This window comes from Sesamum indicum, linkage group LG6 (genome assembly GCF_026168435.1).
Source record: "Sesamum indicum cultivar Baizhima isolate 11 linkage group LG6, ASM2616843v1, whole genome shotgun sequence".
Classification (NCBI taxonomy): domain Eukaryota; kingdom Viridiplantae; phylum Streptophyta; class Magnoliopsida; order Lamiales; family Pedaliaceae; genus Sesamum; species Sesamum indicum.
In genome coordinates this window covers 27789494-27809606 of record NC_142662.1, presented here as the reverse complement: position 1 = coordinate 27809606, position 20113 = coordinate 27789494, and the positions used below count along the sequence as shown (strand labels likewise).

Genomic DNA, 20113 nt, shown 5'->3' with positions numbered 1-20113 from the left:
AGGCGGCGAAAATTATTGTATATTACTGGGTCAAAGGAAAATTTGGATCACAAGTTACTTTTAATTTATATTGGGAAGTACAGTACGGCAGCGTCGGCCCTCGAAATTCAATCATCTGAAATTCTCCAGTCTTGTCTTCTCCGGTGGTTTGCTGACTCCGAGTCGTGATCGGGAGAAGAATCGAAGATGGGCAAAGCCAAGACCAAAGCCTTCAAGGAAGAGTTCTGTTTGGGTACGTGCCTTTGTCTCCCTTGTCTTTTCCTTTAGGGCACCATCCGAATGACGGATTTCTTTCTGGATAGAAATGCTAATTGGATTAACACCTACTGAATTACAGAGGAAAGAGTGCAAGAATCACAGGAGATTATTGCCAAGTACCCCGATCGAGTCCCTGTAAGTATAAACAAACAAACAAACGGATTTCTTGATTGCATATGTGATCCCAAATAAAAGGTGAACTACTTTCCTTACATGCCTTCAACGGCTAATTGCCTGCTGTATATAACGCACACCTTTTCCGGGCAACGGTAACGTTGGTTGTGTGGGCAACGGTAACTTTGGTTGTGTGTGCAACGGTAACTTTTGCATGTAATTAATGATTTAGTGGTTTGGTTGAGTCTGTTACAGGTTGTGGCTGAAAGGTATACAAAATCTGACCTTCCTGAGATGGAGAAGAAGAAGTGAGTCTTTTTTATTTATTTATTTAAATTTTATTTGTCTTTTCATTTCAACTTACTTATTCCGAGAGCTCACATTCTGCTTCTTACTGAAATATGCGAATTTCCTTGTATGTATGTATGTATTGCTTTCATTTCTATCCCTGGATTTAGGTTAGTTGTTAAGCTTCTTCCCATGGTTTAGTATTATTAGTATTGATGAATGTATGTATTTATTACTCAGGCAGGAGTGGAGTTGATATATTTTGTTTCTTTGTTTTTGGTAATGTGGGTGGCAACAGATTCCTAGTACCTCGTGATATGTCTGTTGGCCAATTTATCCACATCCTCAGTGGCAGACTCCATCTGGCTCCTGGGAAAGCTCTCTTTGTGTTTGTCAAGAACACATTACCACAGACATGTATGTAAGAATGAACATCTCGTTAATTTCTAGAAATACTCCCAACTTATTTTCTGTCCCGTTTCTTCTTTTGCCAGCGAGCTTGATTGAGTCTGTTTACGACTCATTTAAGGATGAAGACGGCTTCCTGTATATGTGCTACAGCAGTGAGAAAACCTTTGGCTGACTTCACAACTCCATGTCCCATCGCCTGATTATTTTCTCTTGCTCCAAATTTCTGCCCCATATATCATCTATGTTGTCACATCGTTTGTATATTGATCAGCCCACTGTAAATACTACTCAATCTATGTGTTTTATGTTATTGGAATGGATTGTAAACCGAAATTGTTTGCTGCAGTTACTTAATACTTTATAATTGCCGTGATAGCGACTGTGCTCCCGTCCCTTGTTTCCATCCTTGCTTTGCTTTGTTCAATAGTTAAGTGATAGAAACATATATTAGTAACATGTCAAGACAGCTTTTGATCATATTGTAGAGGCATGCAAGACTTGACTTGAACCTTGTAATGACCTGTCCGCTGCACTTAGAACGAGAAAACCAAATGCTTTAACTCATTCCCTTTCATATGCGCAATTAGGCGGTTCCTATTGAAAAGCTGATTATATTGTCATTGCTCTTTCTAAACGCTTAAGCCTACTGAACTCAGTTTAGGGGAAATCTTCCATAAAGCCGGCACAGAATTCCGTACTGTACATACCAGAAGCACAAGTAGACATCAAGAATGTTAGGACCAATAACGCAAGAACATCTGGTATAAAGATGAAAGATCATTATTTCCATCGTTGTGTGAGTACCTCCAAATATTTTGCTTAAATAAAAAATACAAGTATATGAACCAGAATCAATCAAAACTTCATCAAAGCAGTCCGGGCAAAAGCCTTTCTCCCCTCCGCACTGATACACCAAGGCAAACCAATCAAAAAAAACCAGCCCAGCTCGGAATAAAGAAGACTGAACATGAGCAGATGGTTGATATAAGTTTCTACAAATTGTCAACTCATTCCCTCGTCCAGATTCAGTTTTTAGGCCCTTTTGAAGTCAATGCAAATAGCTTCTGACCTCCACCATTTCTCCACACCCCACGAGCAGGCAAACTTTCACTAGGATTATTTGGCCCAACAGAAGAGGATTCCTTTAAATTTGGACCAGGATCCGGATCAGGGTCGGTATTCTTTTGATGCAAGAGTGCTTCAACAGAGCCATCACCAAGGCGAACTCTGTGAAATTTTGAGGTTTTCTTCCTTTGCTTACTTTTCCCATCACCATTACCTGAGTTTTGATTAGCTCCACCACCAGCAGATAATGACTCATTCTGGTTCTTCAATTTTGTAGATTCACCAGGTCCACTAGATCCTAGTAGTGAATCACCAACCACAGCTTTCGATTTGCCCCTGCCACCTCGATATCCATCCTTTGACAACACTTCAACCTCTTCTTCTGAAACTCTGAAGCTTGATTGTAGTTCTTTGACAGTGCTGATAACATTATCAGCTATGTTGTTTCTAATGGTGCTGTTTCCAGCATCTACAGACTCGCCTTTACCCGCATCTACAGACTCGCCTTTACCCGCATCTACAGATTTGCCTTTCCCTTTTCTGGAACTCCCATCACCATCTTTTATGCCATTACTCCAACCATTCGAAGCATTGTATGCGATATTAACATTGTAGGCCTCAATCAGCTCTTTCTGCTTCTGAGCATTAGGTAGTAGTCTAGCCATCTCTGGAACAAGATGAGACAAACCAAACTGCTCCACATATGCTAGATATGTCTCGGCATCCATAGACCCTTGGCGGTATTCACCAGATATGTCTTTGAAAGCAGTGAATTTGTCTTCATTAAATCCTAAAGCAACACGCATTTTCTCCACCAGAGATTTGTTTGCTGTATGAACATCATCTACATTCTTCAAAGCCTGGTCAGCTGCAGGTGACTTGAGTGTCTGTGCTGCTGAAACTGGAGGGAAATCAGAGCTTGAAGACTCAAGAAATTCCCGTTCAGAAAGATTAGGTGCTGATGACGAATGACTGATCCGGCCTTTGCTTCCAGAAGTCCTCGATGAAACTAAAGAACCAGCAAAAGATGAATTAGATGCCGGCCGAGCCTGAGCAGAAGTTAAATAACTAGATGACGCAGGTCCAACTTCAGCTGCCGCTCTGCTTTGTCCAGAACTAGATGCTGATCCAGAAACAGCATTTATTGACGGCCAACCATGAGGGTTAATAACTGGCTGTGCAGGTGTGCGACTAGCTGCAGGCCAAGCAGGAGCTGAACTTGAGGTATTAGCCTTCCTGTTGCCTTGGTGGCGGAGATGTGCAGCCATAGTTTTCTTGGGAACATCAGGATTAGAATTCTGATTACTTGAAGAAGCCACTGGCAGTGGAGGAAATGAAGATTCTCCAAGTGCTCCACTTCTTGATCTTTGAGACAGCGCTTGCAGGTACCTTGAAGGTGGCTCAGAGTCTGTGATGCCTATAGACTCAAGAGGTGGAATAAGTGATTCAACATCAGTAACTTCTGCATGATCAGTGGTAGCCCGACTACTAGATGGTGCAGCACTTGCAGTCTCAAGACTTGCTTGGATCGCTAAAGAAAGTTCACTATCCGAAGGATCCCGCAGGAATGTGCGCGCTCTTCCACGACGATTCTCTTGCTCACTACTTCGTCTGTAACGGAAACTGGTTGGTATCTACACAAATTACAGACAAGTGAACATCATCATGCCATTACGGAAAAATGGAAGCAAACATAGATGGTCAATTTGAATGAGAGATGTATGCCCTCCAAATGAAAAGGGGTGACCGTTTACCCTCAACCCCCACCTCCCAACCCCATAGAACAAACTCAGGGAAAGGAGGAAATAAGTAGAAAGATGAAATGACAAAGGAACATGTTTATTGTGAAGTCAGCTTATGGGTTACAGGTGGAGAAACATGCCTGAAGAGCAGCACTGCGCTTTGAACGGGACATGCGCCCTCCATGCTCCAAAGTATTGTGCCTCTGAGACACACACAAGAAAAAGAAAAGGATCAACCAGTATGAAACAATACAAACAGAACAAACCTATTCTCAGCACATGTGCTAATAGCTAACCTTCAATTCAGCTTCAGACTGGAAGACAATGAACTTTTTGCCAAGACATCCCTCATCCTCACATAGGAAATGATCTCGACGGAAGTGCATCTGAGAAAGACAAGTTATTTCAAGTAATAAGGAAAATCAAATGAAAACTCCAGATAATAGGCTCTATAATGCTCTACCTCCAGGTCATCATAATTCTTGTAGTACTCATATTGTCCTGGATGCTGCCTGCACATAAAGGATAACATTATTCCCCATTCCATGTGGGACCAGTTAACTCGTTTTGTATTCTCAACCGAAAAATGAACTCAATACCTTTGACATATATGACAAGTATAATGTTCAGTAGACATATGTGTATAAAGCTCATTGTCCCCATAAAATGGTGTTCGGCAGAATTCACACATGGGATGCCCAGTGAAGCCACCTCTTTCACTTTCACTTCCATCCACCTCTGAATCACCCGTATTTATATGTTGCGTCAGCTGTGATCTAGTATACAACTTTTGCTCACAAATGAAAACCTGAAAATCCAATAACATCTTGTCGGGTCATTGCATCTACCAGAACTCCTTGTCATAAAGATTGATGAGAAGTCACCATTAGGCATTTAGCTTTTAGAAAAGACTATATTAGAGGGGCGTCAACCAAGACATTCTATGGTGCATTCATCAATCTTGCAAGCAACCATATGCTCATAGTAGGCCTGCAGAAACAGGTTCCAGGCTACTGACAAGTTATCTGCCAAATCCAACTATTGAACCCAAACAAGCACTAGAATACATTTAGCATGTTATTTAGACAATGTGCATATCTAAAAGATATCAATTCTAGGATCACAGGCTTAACTGTTATAATGTGTTTCTAGCATTATTACAATTCTGGAAAATATTCTGCTCATTTCAAAATATTAAGTCTCAAAGGCAGATATAAATCAGCATATTCCTCTTGTTACTTAGCAGTTTTATCATTGTGTGTCCTCTATGTGTAGATCATGAAATATCTGTATTTCAGTTAGAATTTACCTATAAGAGATAAACCTAAGGAAACAGAATATCAAAGAAAGCAATGTCGGACCTTTCTTCCTTCCAAGCACAGGCTGCACATAAGCAACCTATGCTTATGGAACAGGTGACCCTTTAGCTGCTCAATGTTCCTAAACTTTGCTCTCCTCCTGGAACCATCATCCAGTTGGTCCTCCATTTTATCACATACACTGCAAGAAAGCCTGCACATGGCCTTGATCATCTTGTAGTGATCCAAATCATCAAAAAGGGCTTGCGTGTCTTCATGATACCAGTACTGCCCCACTCTGCCCTCTTTCACTTCAGAAGGCAATAGAGAGAAGTCACTGATTGTCTTGGTGTAATCTCCCAAGGCCTATTGCAGCCAAGAACAGTAGAAACTAACTCAGCCAACAATGTCAACGCACAGTAAAAATATTTTATCACTAAAAGAAAATTTCTCCTGATTCTTTGTAGCAAAACTCGAGTATGCAATCAAATATAGGACATATTTTTCACTTTCTTCTGACAGAAGTAAATGATTAAAATTGCATCCATAACCAACTTAACTTGACACGGAAACTCGGACTGAACAAGATCTAATCCAATTAACTAATAGTTTGGCATATAGGCGCAAGGCCAAAGAGATAAAAAAGAGTCTGGAATCCACAAGAAAGAACCTTAGTGACAAAAACGAGGCCGGCTTCGGTCTTGCAAATACAGCAGCGACGATCATCGCAGATGAATCGGAGGCGAGCGACGCAAGTGGAGCAGACATCCTTGTGGCCGCAAGCTCCGTAGGCCACCCACTCCAAGCTTTCCGCGCAGACCGCGCAGCTATCGTCCATGGCCTCCAAATACCGGATCGAATGCGTAACCGCAGGTAAGGAGAAGAGGATGAATCTAGGGTTTCCAGAGACAAAGCACAATTTCTTTTAGGGGGAAAAGGAAAACAATAGTATAATAATTGAAAAGTGGAAACGGTGATTTGTGGGTGAAGGTGATAATTGGAGTATGCAGGGAGGGTTATTTGTAGTTTTCCTAGGGTTTGTGATGTAATGTGAGAATTTGTGAAATGAGAGGGGCTAGGAATATGTCATGTGAGACTAAACTGAGTGAATGTGGTGAAATACATAACTCGCGTATTTGGAATGAAAACCAATCAAATGTATGTATGTTATAGATTTAAAATCCGAATAGAAATTCAAAAACTAAAAAAATAAATTACAACCATCTTCTTCAATTCTTATTATTCCCCTTGTATCAAAATATATAATACATGACATGATATATACTATGTAAAAATAAAAGGTATTATACGCTTACAAGCGATGGTTAATGACATCGATGCACCAATTTTTTTAAAAGTAAAAAATGTTCTTTAATCGATAAAATAACTACTTTATTTAGCTTTCTAAATTTTTACATTAATTTATAAATTAGTTTTTCTTTATTTCTTTTTTATTTTTATTTAATCTATTGATTTATATATTTTATTTTTATTTTAAATATATTTTAAAGTATATAAAAATGTATTCATTATATGCACGCACAAATGATGTGTCACAACGATTAATATATATATATATATATTTATACTAATGAGCCTGGTCCAAAGATTAATTGTCTGGGGAAAAGAAAGATTGAAATTTCAATAGGGTTTCATTTGGATGAATGAATTTAGATTTAAATGATGGATTTGAAAAAATACTTTTACATAATTTTGTATTAAAAAGAATTTAAAGTCCATAAATATATTATTAAATATAACTCAAAATGAGAATTGAAAATTTTTAAATACTTTAATATATAAAATTATCCAAATAAGTAGAATGGATTTAAAATTTATGGGTCCAAATACACAACATAAAGGCAAAGAAATAAAGACTTGTGGATCAAGCAAAATAAGACCCCGCAAAATCAACCAATATATAAATGAAAAAATTATGTATAAATAGGGATTTTGATCCTAGTCAAATTTGGCAGAAAATAATTGAAAACTGAGGTAGTGGTTGTGTGGCTGAAAATAAATCAAAGTATTTATGAAGATTGATGACTGGCATAGCTTATAATTTCATTTTTATCTTATCTCGCTTCAATCAAAAGAACGAGATGAAGTGATTTAGTTTAGATAAAGATTTTTTTTATAATGATGATAGTTAATGTAAAGTGTACAAGATATTGGGTTAATTACATGTGACATGATATATTATTATTGAGAGCAGTGAAATTTGTTTGAGATAATTTTTCTTTTTGATGAGAAAAATATGAGCAGGTTGAAATAATAAACTTTTATGCAGTCGTACAAAACTTCAAAGGCAACAAAATGTTTGCTGGTTGGTTTATAGTAGTTGAATAACAATAATAATGATAGTCTATCAATAATTAAAAAAAAAATAGACAAGATTTGTAATTTTTTCCAAAATTTTGTTGGAGCTAGAATTGTATTGGAACTGCAAACAATCGAGCTGAGATTGTTTTAGTTTTTGGGTTAAGGGAATGAGACAACTCACCACAAACTCATGCTTCTTGTCAAACAATTCAATCATGTTCATGTATAAGACGATGATGTGTTGAGAATATTGCCTTCAACACGCTAATTATTATGAGGAAATTGAAAACATGCAAATTACAGACAACTTCAACAACCACACCGGACATCAACAAGCACTTTTTCCTTGTATAGCAGAATATGCTTCCAGCATTCCCCATTTTATTGTTATCATTACTACTTCTACCACTTAATACAACATAATAATGGCACTAACACTGGCATGCTAAGTTCAGAAATCACATTTGATCCACAAGGGTTCATCAAATTGCCCCTTCAATTCCTCCTCCCCCTTCTTCCCTCCTCCCAAAGACAATCCACACAATTTTAGCTCCTCAGCTCCTCCCAACACTCTGTTTGGGTGCCATGCCGGCGTCCCATTCTCGTATCCATTCCATGTCAGTCTCCGCAAACCACTCCCATCCAACCTCACTAAGTACAAGTCCCCGTATGGCTGGAAATGGTTCGGAAGCGCCACTGGCTCCACCGTCACTCCACCCAAATTTGCCGCAAATAGCAGCCACTCTCCATCTCCACTGAAGCACACATGGTTTAGCCTCTCCCGCTCTTCTTCAAATTCGGCCACTTTAACTCTCCTAAGACCTGTGCCGTCTGGTTTGATCAAGTATATTCCAAATGCATCCACATTATCCGGGTTGTGTCGATTTGAAGAGAATGCAATCAGTTCCCCATTGGGTGACCAGCTCGGCATTGTATCAATCCATGGCCCTTCCGTAAGTTGACGGATTCCACCCTCAACCTCCCCCTTAATTGCATCAACTATGTACAGATTTTTGTGCCCCGAACGTCCTGACCGGAATACAACAGATTTCCCATCGGGCGAGCAAGAAGGAAAGCCATTGTTACCCGTCTCTTCTTTTGTCAGAATTTTGATATCCACAGGGATCTTATCACGATCATTTGATAGATGCTCCGGATCAAACGTGACTCGAGCAATCTGTACACTTGCTCTCGGCGACTGAAAGATAGGCCCGATAGACGTGAAGATGACATTTTCATCAGCCGGGCTCCACGCATTATAAAAGGCTGTGCGATCCTCAAACAATGTCCAGCGATTCGAACCATCAGCTCTGACAATTCTGAGGCCCGGATTCAGATCAAAATCACGATTGAATACTATAAGATCACCCGAGGGTGAAAAGGCAGGGAAAGAACCATTGAGCCTGAGCATGCGAAGCCCTTGAACTGGACTAGTCACCGGGTCAAGGTGTGGAATCGTGGATTCGCCAGGGGCTCCCTCCCCTCTGAATCGATGATAACCAAGAAAAGTAGATTCTGGAGAAACAAACGGATTGTAATGGTGGAAATTGGGGTTGAGCAGCTCTGTCACCGGATAGAACTTGTGAGACTCAACATCGAAAATCTCAATGTGGCGATAATTCTTGCCCTTTCGTCTAGTAGCTACGACGATTCTTTTGCTGTTGTGCATAGCTGCAGGCGTGAAGCAGTGAACACCGGGCGGAGTGACACGAATGGGTGCAAGTAATCCGCCAGGGGATGCGAAAATATTGTCCGGTAATTCAGCTCTGAAGATGCACCACCATCCATCATCGGATTGGCGATGGAAATACAGGGTAGAGTCCCCGGACCACGTAGGCCAGCCGCCGTGCTGGCACACTACAACACGCGTGGTCGGGTCGGATTCCTGAAAAACGACAATATCCGTTTGGAGATCATGGAATTCACCGCTCCAAGATCGAGGGCCATACGAAGCCACGGCAATAAGGTTCCCAGAGTGTGAGATGGCTGGGCTGTAATCAACAGAACCGTAAGGTGTTAGCCGAACAGCTGTCTTCTCATGGAGGCGGGTGGAGTAAAGAGCGGACCAGCTCCTTAAGGGCTTCTCCGGCGGTTCATGAGCCGAAATGAAGTAGAGGCGGTGGTTCTTGATAAGAGGACGATCATGGAAGAGGCTTTCGGGTGGAGAATGGAGTAGTTGGGGATTCGCGTTTCCAGGTGAATTCAAGAAAATCCTGGCGGACCCCGTTCTCTCGGAGATATAAACAAGAGTCTTGCCCTCATCAACAAACTGGCCGTTAAAATTGATGGATATACCGTCGGTGAGGGGGTGCTCGGAGCTGAAATCAAGCAAGGAGGCATCCAAATTGGAAGGGAGCTGGAGGGAGAAAAGATCGAATCCGTAATAGGGTCTGCCGACGGAGGTGAAGACAATAGTTCCAGTGGGTTCCATAAAAGCAGTGGGTGGTGGTAATTGAGAATAGGGCTTGAGGTAGACGGGATTTATATATGAAGCGGGCAGGCAGCGGTGGAGGGAGAGGCGAGTTGCAGTGGAAGTCACTCCCAAGTAGTGGAGCAGATATGCAGCAGAGAGGCAGATAATGATAGAGAAGAAGTTGCTTCACTAGAATGCGTGGGCGTGACATTCTCAATACAACCTTTTCCTTTTATTTGCAATGTACAAAAAAATAAATAAATAAATATATATATATATATATTAAGCATTACAAATTACAGTATTAGTACAAAAAATACAAAACTATACTTCCAATTTAGATCGAGATTACCCTTGCAAAAAAACCAAAAAGATGGAGAAGTGCAATAATAAATTTTGAATAAATACTAGTATATTTTAATTTTTATACCAAAAAACATGTTATATTATATTTGATGGAATAGATGTCACTGAAGTCCTTTATATTTTTACATACAAGATGTTTAAGTGGAAAGCAAGAACGATTCGGTTCAATATTGTATATAATATATATAAGTATAGCAATAGCAGGAGTAATAAAGAGAAGAGAGGCAGATAATGACAGAAAAAGTGGAAGCGGGTTCGGCTTAACTTATCGTCGTCTGGGGCCGCCGCCGGGGCTGGGTGAGAAAGAAGGAGATAATTAAGATGGGCCCAATGCGTAAGCGATGATCTCACTTCTGCCTTCAACTTTATCTGTTTCTTATGATATTCTTTTTCTGTTTGGGGGTAAAATGTCTTGTCTTCTGATTTCGGAATGAATGTATGGGTAGAGACGGAATTCATTTTTGCTTTTAGTCTAAATAAATAATTAACATACTATTATTATCTTATATGTCAATAATAATTTTGTGGTGCAAGTGAAGTGGAACACCATTTCCAGAAAAATGCATAATATACTCACTTTTCATGTTTTGCAATCACATTCCTGATTCCTCTCCCATGCGTCTCTTGTCAACCAATCATTAAACTGAAGAAAATACAAGAAATATGACTACATGTTCACTCTTTTCAATCAAAAAACAAGTTATTGGAGCAAAAACCAGATAAACATACATGCTATAGAAATATGACTACTACATAAAATTCCTCAGAATCCCATAACATATGGGGGCTGGAAAGCGGAACATATTCTACCTGGCAACCAAGAGGTGGTTTTCAGGAGAAATGCTACTAGGAACATACTTGACAAGCTCCGATTTTAATCCTTGTGCCTTGACCCACATCAGCCTTCCACCATCAATGATATCCTTGCACATGTACCCCAACGCTGCCCTATCAATGCCCTGCATACTCCTCACTATATCTCCAACTCCGCATAATTCTGACTCCATCCACCCCTTTTTCTTCTCACTCCTGTAGGAGGAGTGGAGCAACCTCGTCAAAGTAAGATTTGTGAGAAAACCAAAAATTGGACAGGGATGCAGATAAACATCCTATTAGAATTCAACTGAATGTCGAATGGCACGCCCATCTGAACAACAACAGTAAGAACAAAAACGAGTAAATGGCATACATGATCTCAAGTTGGGCCGAGCAATTGGTGACAGAAAATTCTGCGCCATGATCTGCATCAACTGCCCAGCTGGTAAACCATGAAATGGCATTGAAATCTTCCTTTGAGAAACCCAATTCAGATATATATCTCTTATCTGCAGGGCGATAACAGTGTGTATGCCACCATTCATTCATATACACCAGATGCAGACAAAATTGTGTACAGAAACAGTATTCATAAATAAAGTAGAATAACAGTTTCAGTTGATTTACTTATGTAATTTTTCCACTGGCAGAGATGATGGCAACATGTAGCAATAGCTAAGCCTCGCAGGTAACAACTGGCCTGGGACTGAGCATCAGTATTTTCATTGGAGCATTGGCGAATGCAGCATCTTAAGGTCACATCTGGATCAAATTGCAATACATGTAATAAGCCCATCCGATGGCAATAAATACAGGATCACCAGCTGCAAAAATTTCAATTACCTGTTGCAGGTCCACAGAGGTGTTTGCCAATTGCCATATAGCCTACTCCTTGTAATGATTCTACAGCATTCAGATTCAGATCCTCAACTGCCAATTTAGGACATTAATATAATCAAATATAATGTTCAGAAATGAGTCCAAAACTAAATTAACCTTGGGATGAAACAGATACACAACAAATACAACTGGCATGCCCAAACACTTCCAGAATCAGTAGAAAACTGTATGACATTAGCTGATGAAGCTTGAATCTTGTATTATGAACAAAATTGTCATGCAAGTCCATCAGGTTTAGCTTAACAAAATTCTCAAGATTTTATTTAAGTTAATCAAAGATATAGAAAGTACTTTCAGTATCACCTTAAGTTATATTTACTCATACATGGATCCAAGTTCTTAGGTGATGTGTTTACCATTTATATCTGCTAAAAAGGACCGACTAGAACAACACTGGATGAAGAAAGTGGAAAGCACGAGCACAGAAACAAAAGTATGACAATAAGTCGGTTGGTCTGGAAGTGCAAAAACCACTCCGAAAAGAATTCAGCCATTTAGTATTTGATCCTACCTAGGTTAATTGAGTGACACACTTGTATTCAATCATATAAAATCTTTTTGTGACATATTGCTGAGTGACATTCAAGTACGTAGGGAGCTTCTTTCTTACATACAGTCTAGGAAGCTTATCATTCATGCATTTTCCAAGACATAAAACAAACAGCAAAAGAATCTAACATGGAAAAAAATTAAACAAGTTATGATTTCAAGCATTGGTGAAAACAAGTATCAGGAAACCTTACTGTCAATTCTCAACCTCTCTAATACTAAGCTCTCTTTCTGTCGCAAACTCCGATCAGCCTAAGAGTAGCAGTTAGCAGATCGACAGATTAGAATCATTCATCTGGTTGACAATTGTATTGAAATTCTATGCTCAAACAAATCATCACATTTTACTGCCAATACACAATAAGAAAAGGCAAAAATTGGTTTAAGGTAAACTCACTTTCAACTTATATGACTTGCGCTCGACCAATAACACCTTCTTGATCCCATAACAATCAGCAAGCATCTGTGTCAAGTAGCCTCTTCCAGCTCCAAACTCAACCACTGCAGAAACATCAGCATCCATCTCAGACTCTCTATTAGAATCACACTGCTCAGTTGTTGCATTAGAAATCAAAGAAGCCTTTCTTAACACCCCAAACTCTTCTAAATTCCCAAGAATTGAAGCCTGCTGTAAAACATGCTTCTCCTGATACGGTAATTTCCTGAAATCAGCATATACTCAATGAAATTGAAGTCCAATTGGTACTCCTATCTGCATAAAAATATATAAAGATGTGAAGTTCGTCAAATACTTGTCAACTTTTCTATTAGTCCAAATGCTACAAGCTTCTGGAATCCTGAAAGAATCTGGAATGCTATTGCATATCGATGCATGAACGGACTTGATCTTAGCAATCAATTCCAAGAATTTGGGCGCGGACATGGCATAGACCGCACTCCTTTTCATCTCCGAAGTAACGATAGAATCTTTGGGGAGGACGTCCATTTCTTCTCCTTCTTCCTCTTCATCTTCTCTGCCAGCATTAATTCCCTTTTTGTAGAAAGGTTGACACGAGAGAGACTGAGCTTGTTTGAGCAATGGGCATCTGTTCAAGTGACTTTGAAGATTTTCCTCAAGCACAGAGCTGTCAAGCAAGCACAATTATTATTATTATCAAAAGAAATCAGTGCTAGTGCTGGTGATTACAGTAAATGGTCGTAAATTAAGAGATATGGTTAGGGATTACTGAGAAGGGTCGATTGGGCAGGGAATCCAGTGTGCATCAGACCTCTGGGTGTGGTTCCCGCAGAATCTAAACCATTGAAATTAAGAAGACAGCATGAGTAGGAAGGCATAGTGGAAGAGAAGATGAATGCGTGCGTGTAGGTGTATGTGTGGGTGTGAGTGAAGAGAGAGCGATATTACGGAGAATCAAAGAGAGGGGAGTTTGCACAAAATCTCTTCTTCTTGGGGAGCCAAAATTTGCAGTGACTTGCCATTTCTCCCTCCCCTGCCTGCCTGCCTGCCTTGCTCTTCTTAAACCCTACCCTACCCCACAATCTCTCTCCACTCCACTGCTTTGTTTTTTGCATTTTTGATTGTAAGCTTAGAAGACAACTGGAAAACCCGGCTCACTCGAAGAATTTCAGGCACATCTCAATGGGCTGCCTTTCATCAGCCCATAAGTCGGCCCAATAAATAACTTAGTCCAACTCAGTTCTCAAAGCCCACTGCCCACCCATCATCAAAACCCTAATCTATTTAAGGGCGCCTCTCCCTTCTTCCCTATTCTCACATCCCACTGCATCCACGCCTAAACCCTATCCCAGAGAATTCCTCCGCCGCGAAGATGCAGATCTTCGTCAAAACCCTAACGGGTAAGACCATTACCCTTGAGGTCGAATCCTCCGATACCATTGACAACGTCAAGGCCAAGATCCAGGACAAGGAAGGCATCCCTCCGGACCAGCAGCGCCTCATCTTCGCCGGAAAGCAGCTCGAGGACGGCCGCACTCTCGCCGACTACAACATTCAGAAGGAGTCAACTCTCCACCTCGTCCTCCGCCTTCGTGGGGGTGCTAAGAAGCGCAAGAAGAAGACCTACACCAAGCCCAAGAAGATCAAGCACAAGAAGAAGAAGGTGAAGCTCGCTGTTCTCCAGTTTTACAAGGTTGACGATTCGGGAAAGGTGCAGAGGTTGAGGAAAGAGTGTCCAAATGCCGAGTGCGGTGCTGGAACTTTCATGGCCAATCATTTTGACAGGCACTACTGTGGTAAGTGTGGGCTCACATACGTCTACAACAAGGCCGGTGGTGATTGAGCTTTGGAATTTATCTCATGAGCGTTTTTTCTTTTTTTTCTTTTTTTTTGAGTTACATCGTCATTTGCGAACGATTTTTATGACAATTATCTAGGTATTTGGAATTATGGATTTTGGTTTAAGTGATGTTTTGAAATTTTAATTTTAACTTTGTTTACAGTTTATGCTGCCTCTGTGTTATATTTTGTTAGATTTTTTTACACTATCCAGAATTAGTAATGGATTTTGATGGTAAAATTCTGGCCGATGTTTGATATGATTATGGGAATATATGTGTGTGTATGTGTGTGTGTGTGGATGTTCATGACGGAGGAGATTATTCTGTTGTCTGACTTTACATCTCTCTGTGCATTTAATTAAACGTGTTATTGGTGGGTTTATATTCTTGTTTTAACTTGCGGGTTTTTTTGACGGAAGATGTCTGTTAGTGGCATCTAACTAGTTCCCGCCGAATTTACGTTGGGGTATTATGTGTTGCCTCTTCACTAATGGACACGGGTAGTTTCATGAACAAATGCGAATGGAAACTTGAACTAAAGTTGAAATTTTGATTCGAATCAAAGAGGACTGTATACAGTTCCTCATGCATCAGTTCATATGTGCTACACTTCAATGTTCTATATGTTGATTGTTTGTTTTCTCTGAACGAAGGAAAGATGCTTTGTTGTTGATGGTGCTCATTCTTTTCATGGTGCAATACTTGGCATGAAGTTTGTTTAGCCCTGATAAGTTGGCCAAACTATTTAGCATCTCAAGTTGTTGAGATGCTATCTTGTATAAGTTTGATGCCCCCGGAGAGTCGAGCCTTTGCTTGCATTTCGGTTTATAAGCTATGGATTGCTTTTATCTAATGTAGAATGGATGTAATTATTTGAACTGCATCTCTCATTTGGTTTTGACTGAATTTCCGGTGTTCTGTTGCTAAGAGCACCTGCGCAGCAATTGATGATTTTGTTTATACCATCCTTGGGTAGAGTTAATTTTTTATGATAATGTGTATGAAGGATGATTGAATAAGTTGCTTTTTTTTATGTATATATTTCAAGATAAATGGTTTGATCATGTAAGATGTTGTATGCCTTTTCTCGTCATTAGGTGAGAGTTTAATGACATTTGTGCATCTCTCAATGCTATTGATTATGAAATTGTAATTCTACCTCTTTATTGGGAATTAGCACTATGGAAAAAGTTACACTTGGTGGGTGAATAGCAAAATCTAGAACTAACGGAATAAACCTGGAGGATGGATAATACGTTGTTCCACATGAACACTAGTGGTGTGTATGATTTCTTTAAAGTAACCCAATTTCTTTCAAGAATGTGCGAGATGGATTATTGGAATGCCCAATGAAATCCGTGGCTTCCAAGTATATCAAACCTTGTCGTGTGCTTAAACCTGTTTCTTCTCTGATGATGCCCTGCGAAGCGAGAGAGGCTGTTAGAAATTTTCCTTTTGCCCGTTTGGTGCTTGCATATTCCACATTTCAGTAAATCTTTGAGATGGGGAATTCTTTACAGAATTCAGAAATAAGTTGTTTTTCAGCCTCTATATTCTGAAGATGTATAGTACTAATTTGACCTCACGAATTTCTGAGGAAACATTGTGGAGAAAGCTGCATTTTTTGCTTTCTTAAGCAGTACATACAATCCGTAGCAGGGAATATGAACCAATCCCAAAGCAAGATACCTGAAGATTTTTATATTTCCAGTATGAGAGGTGATGAGCAGTTTTTAAGTGGTGAGAATTGAAGAGGAAAATTCTTACCAGAGCGGAGCCCATGGAGTTGACAGATCGAAGAAAGGATATGGCCACCTGCACAAAGACCCTTTGAAGTTGGTGAAGTGTTCAAGAGTTTAACTGAAAAGGATCATGTACATTCTTTGTTATTCTATGAGTACAACCGTATAAAAGGTATAGGGAGGTCTTCAATTACCATGTAAAACAACAAGCATGAAGAACCCACTGGAAAACAACATAAGCACAGCTCCACAGCACAAAATAGACAAGACCAAACCACGTAAACGGCTGAAACATGGATATAAACTTGATTAGCTCAAAACATGTAATATAGTTAAGGACCTAACCATTAAGTCAGTCTGCAGTGAGGTGGAGAAATTAGGATGGAACTCGAAAGCTTACCAAACGATTCAGAGCAGACTCAAGGATAAGGAAAACAGCATTTACAGAATGCATGCATCCAATCAACTGCCATTAGTTGACATAGATGAAATGTTAAGACTTCGCAACAAGAATGTTGATGGGTAAGGACGTAGAATGAAGGGATCCTATGGTTGTTAGTTCGCGATTTATTAATGATGTAATTCCCACTATGTTCAGGAGACATATAGGTTACGGTCCTACTGATTATTCACCATCTCATCCCTACACAGAGAGTAAAAGGGCATATTGGTAGCGAATTCAGCCTCAAACATGTTCTTCAACTTTCCTGAGTTGACTTTTTCAACAGTCAATTAAATATTTGGGAACACTAGAATAAATCAAACAGCTGAAGTTTGAACACAAAACAGAGATATACGTGACTTCAGACTTGGAGAAATAAACAGAGGCCGGAGTTAAGAGATGTAGAAAGGATAAATTCTCACCAGGGTAAGCTGAAAATCTTCACCCGTCATGAATGGGAGCAGAAGACACCAAAAGACAATGTCTGTAAGCATAGCAGCACCTGCACAGGTCTGTTAACAGACAAATATCTAGTATTAGTTGAAATCTGTTAGGAATGCCGTGTAGCCTGTAGAATGTAGATCGCATGGCACCCACCTCAAAATAAAGAATTGCATTTCAGCATTCATCGCCATTTGCTTATTCAGGAGGAAAGAATGACTAGGAAGTTCTAGCTCTATTAAGAATCAAATGCTTAAGAACTGAAACAATGACAGTGAGGAATTCAGGCAGCCACATCATTCAATTCATACCAGTTGACATATGTGTTTGTATCCTAAAGACATCTGTAGTAGTCGTCAAAAAATGGGAACCGGACCAATTGTGCATGGCTGGCCTTGCAAACATAATACAAACGATTACCTATAAAAGGCCCATCTTTACTCCTATTTTCTTTTTAGGTGTTTGCCCTTTTACATTAGATTATCTCATTTCACATGAGATTCTAAGAACCAAAAGTAAATTGCTGGAGCAGGAAAAAAAGATAACCTCTCTTTTAAGAGTTGTTTGACCTAATTCTGATGTAAGGTGCAGTTGACATATCGGTAAGTGTTCATCACTAATCCTCATTAGGTGAGGCATAACATCTTGTGAACAAGGATAGGAAGTACAAGTATACAAGGTCAATATGCCTGCAAACTACATTAAGAAAGAAAAGAGAGAGAGATGGAAATTGAATGCACTAACTGACTAACCTGATAAATAATTTGCAAAAGATTCTCCAGAAATCCAAGTTGCTCAGTTGGGGTTGGGTTGTGATGAAATTCTAACTTGATAACTCCTTTGCTTTTTCTCTGTTTGGAGACTGAAGGTTTTCCAGAGTCGATATCTTCTGAATCCTTTTTGATAAATTTATCTCGCTCCCCAGTCTGAGCAAGAGGTTTCCTGGCATAGATCCTACAACCCTGAATTGATACAATGGTAGCGAGCTGCAGTTGAACAATTATAACTCAGAAAAGTCCGTATTCTGTAATCCAGATCAAATGTGAAGGGCAATAACTGTATATCACTGCATCATTAACAGTCTAGACAATTGAAAGGGAAACTTTAATGTAAGCACATACTGCAAAGTAGACCATGACCAATGCAAAAGTCCACCTGCAAAGCAAGTTACACAAAATCAGATGGTGCTTGCAGATACACTGTAAGTTGAACAAAGGAATACTATAAACTGAGAGGATGAAGGAAAGACTAAGGATGGGAAAAATGAACCTGGTTTCTCCACCCCTCTTCCTCATGCCTAGGCATATGTAAGAATAACATTTTCCTAATTATCTAATCATCTTCATTCTGCCTGCTACTTGGAAACGCTTTTGCAAGTGAAGTCTCAATATATTTGTATGGACGAACATGCTTATTCATCTTTTCTAACTTAAAAGTCATAAAAATGAGGTGAAGCAGGCTTTTAAATTAGCCACTTCCACTCAATTAAAATTGCAATGCATAGGTTCGGGTTTTTTTTGGTGGCATGGCTGAATCCCAAATTCCGAATTGCTACAGAGGTTTGCGTATGGATTTGTTCTGCGAGCATTCTCATGCCATGATTTGCCTAAAGGCTATATTGCATGAAATCTTGTTTTATAGCATCTAATTGCAGGTTAGGAAATTGAGGTTTAGTAAATGTATTCAGTAGAAAATTATGTGAAAAACATTTCTTTGTGATTTAAAACAAAACGAACAAGTGTAAAAAAGCTTGAAGTTTACCATGTTATTTCAAATGGGCATTCTACCTACAAATATACTTGCTGGATGAGAGAAAGAAAGAAACCCGAATAACGTACTGGGTGTAGAAAAAGAAGACAAAGAATCCGAAAGCAGCAACAGTCTGATACAGCAAGTAAGCCATAGCAATAAAGGCGAAAGCCCGGTAGAAAAGAAGCCATCGAGGATGGAGGTTCCTCCAGCATGGGGTCCAGAGATCGGGGGGCTTGAGCGAGGCCCTTTCCCGACTGCCCCTCTTGCGGAGCAGGAGGATGGCGAGGGCTGTGGTGAGGAGCAAGATGAGTGCACAAACCAGTACTTGCCACTGCAACCAGTATTTCAATCCCAGGATTTCTTTGGCGTCGGAGTTGTCCATTTGGATTTCCTTAGAGCCTCCGCGTGTGTGAAGAGATTGAAGTCAATACAGATCTAATACAATGGATAATAATTAGAGATAGCAGAGAGTAGGTGGGGAGAAACGGAAGATTGTGATTATGTATTGGACTAGGGAAATCTGGAAGCAGACAGAGTAGTCCCATGGGGTGGGAAGTTTTAGCCATAAACTTGAATTAATTACACAAACAAAATATAATTTATTATATATAATTTTAAAAAAAAATAATTCATTTCATAATAAGTCTAATATATTTATTCTAATATTGATTGGTTGGATCAAAGTTGATTGAGACCCTGCTACAACAATTATTGCCCAAGAAATAGCTTTAGCCTTGATTGCTTTCTTTAAGTTGCTCTTTTACCCCCATATTTCTTTTGCGAAATACAATACATACACTGCAAAAGAATAAGACCAGAAGTACAAGGACGTATCAAGGTCTATAATGAGTTGGGTTATGTGGGTTTAAAACTAATATGGATCAATCCAAAAAATCCATCTTAGGATGGGTTCAGATTATTAATGTCTAGTATTA

At 39.6% G+C, this 20113-nt stretch overlaps 6 protein-coding genes across 11 annotated transcripts; 2 read left to right on the top strand and 4 right to left on the bottom strand.

Annotated features, from left to right (window-relative positions):
* Positions 1-72: 72 nt before the first annotated feature.
* On the top strand, positions 73-1446 carry LOC105163340 (autophagy-related protein 8i). The gene is made up of 5 exons (XM_011081653.3): positions 73-232; positions 338-393; positions 628-680; positions 959-1077; positions 1155-1446. Exons 1-5 carry the CDS (start codon positions 187-189, stop codon positions 1241-1243), a joined length of 363 nt encoding a protein of 120 aa, XP_011079955.2. The 5' UTR covers positions 73-186; the 3' UTR covers positions 1244-1446.
* A 359-nt stretch (positions 1447-1805) lies between these two features.
* On the bottom strand, positions 1806-6278 carry LOC105162995 (RING/U-box superfamily protein). Its single transcript, XM_011081187.3, has 7 exons — positions 5847-6278; positions 5240-5542; positions 4478-4686; positions 4342-4390; positions 4175-4264; positions 4019-4081; positions 1806-3770 (listed from the first exon to the last, which is right to left on the bottom strand). The coding sequence occupies exons 1-7, from the start codon at positions 6012-6014 to the stop codon at positions 2097-2099; spliced, it is 2556 nt and encodes an 851-aa protein (XP_011079489.1). The 5' UTR covers positions 6015-6278; the 3' UTR covers positions 1806-2096.
* Positions 6279-7737: 1459 nt separating this feature from the next.
* LOC105162997 (tolB protein-like protein) lies at positions 7738-9929 on the bottom strand. Its single transcript, XM_011081188.3, has one exon. It carries the CDS (start codon positions 9927-9929, stop codon positions 7950-7952), a length of 1980 nt encoding a protein of 659 aa, XP_011079490.1. The 3' UTR covers positions 7738-7949.
* Positions 9930-10001: 72 nt separating this feature from the next.
* LOC105162999 (methyltransferase) lies at positions 10002-14087 on the bottom strand. Of its 4 annotated transcripts, XR_002287275.2 has the most exons (11): positions 13909-14087; positions 13730-13795; positions 13295-13627; positions 12940-13204; positions 12737-12794; positions 11937-12023; positions 11721-11855; positions 11467-11602; positions 11088-11327; positions 10855-10920; positions 10002-10140 (listed from the first exon to the last, which is right to left on the bottom strand). XR_002287275.2 is itself a non-coding variant. In XM_011081190.3 (10 exons), exons 1-10 carry the CDS (start codon positions 14073-14075, stop codon positions 10905-10907), a joined length of 1503 nt encoding a protein of 500 aa, XP_011079492.1. In that variant the 5' UTR covers positions 14076-14087; the 3' UTR covers positions 10827-10904. The 4 variants fall into 4 exon arrangements, 3 of the variants coding, with proteins under 3 accessions (XP_011079492.1, XP_011079494.1, XP_088737962.1); XM_011081190.3 differs by lacking the exon at positions 10002-10140 and having other exon boundaries at positions 10827-10920; XM_011081192.3 differs by lacking the exon at positions 10002-10140 and having other exon boundaries at positions 10827-10920; positions 11088-11306; positions 13909-14086.
* Positions 14088-14261: 174 nt separating this feature from the next.
* Positions 14262-14965, top strand: LOC105162998 (ubiquitin-ribosomal protein eS31 fusion protein). The gene has a single exon (XM_011081189.3). It carries the CDS (start codon positions 14333-14335, stop codon positions 14801-14803), a length of 471 nt encoding a protein of 156 aa, XP_011079491.2. The 5' UTR covers positions 14262-14332; the 3' UTR covers positions 14804-14965.
* A 975-nt stretch (positions 14966-15940) lies between these two features.
* LOC105163000 (uncharacterized) lies at positions 15941-19751 on the bottom strand. Of its 3 annotated transcripts, XM_011081193.3 has the most exons (9): positions 19265-19748; positions 18548-18581; positions 18179-18412; positions 17408-17497; positions 16944-17009; positions 16738-16829; positions 16569-16616; positions 16383-16490; positions 15941-16221 (listed from the first exon to the last, which is right to left on the bottom strand). In XM_011081193.3, the coding sequence occupies exons 1-9, from the start codon at positions 19558-19560 to the stop codon at positions 16194-16196; spliced, it is 996 nt and encodes a 331-aa protein (XP_011079495.1). In that variant the 5' UTR covers positions 19561-19748; the 3' UTR covers positions 15941-16193. The 3 variants fall into 3 exon arrangements, with proteins under 3 accessions (XP_011079495.1, XP_011079496.1, XP_088737963.1); XM_011081194.3 differs by lacking the exon at positions 16944-17009 and having other exon boundaries at positions 19265-19751; XM_088881837.1 differs by lacking the exon at positions 16383-16490 and having other exon boundaries at positions 19265-19750.
* Positions 19752-20113: the final 362 nt, after the last annotated feature.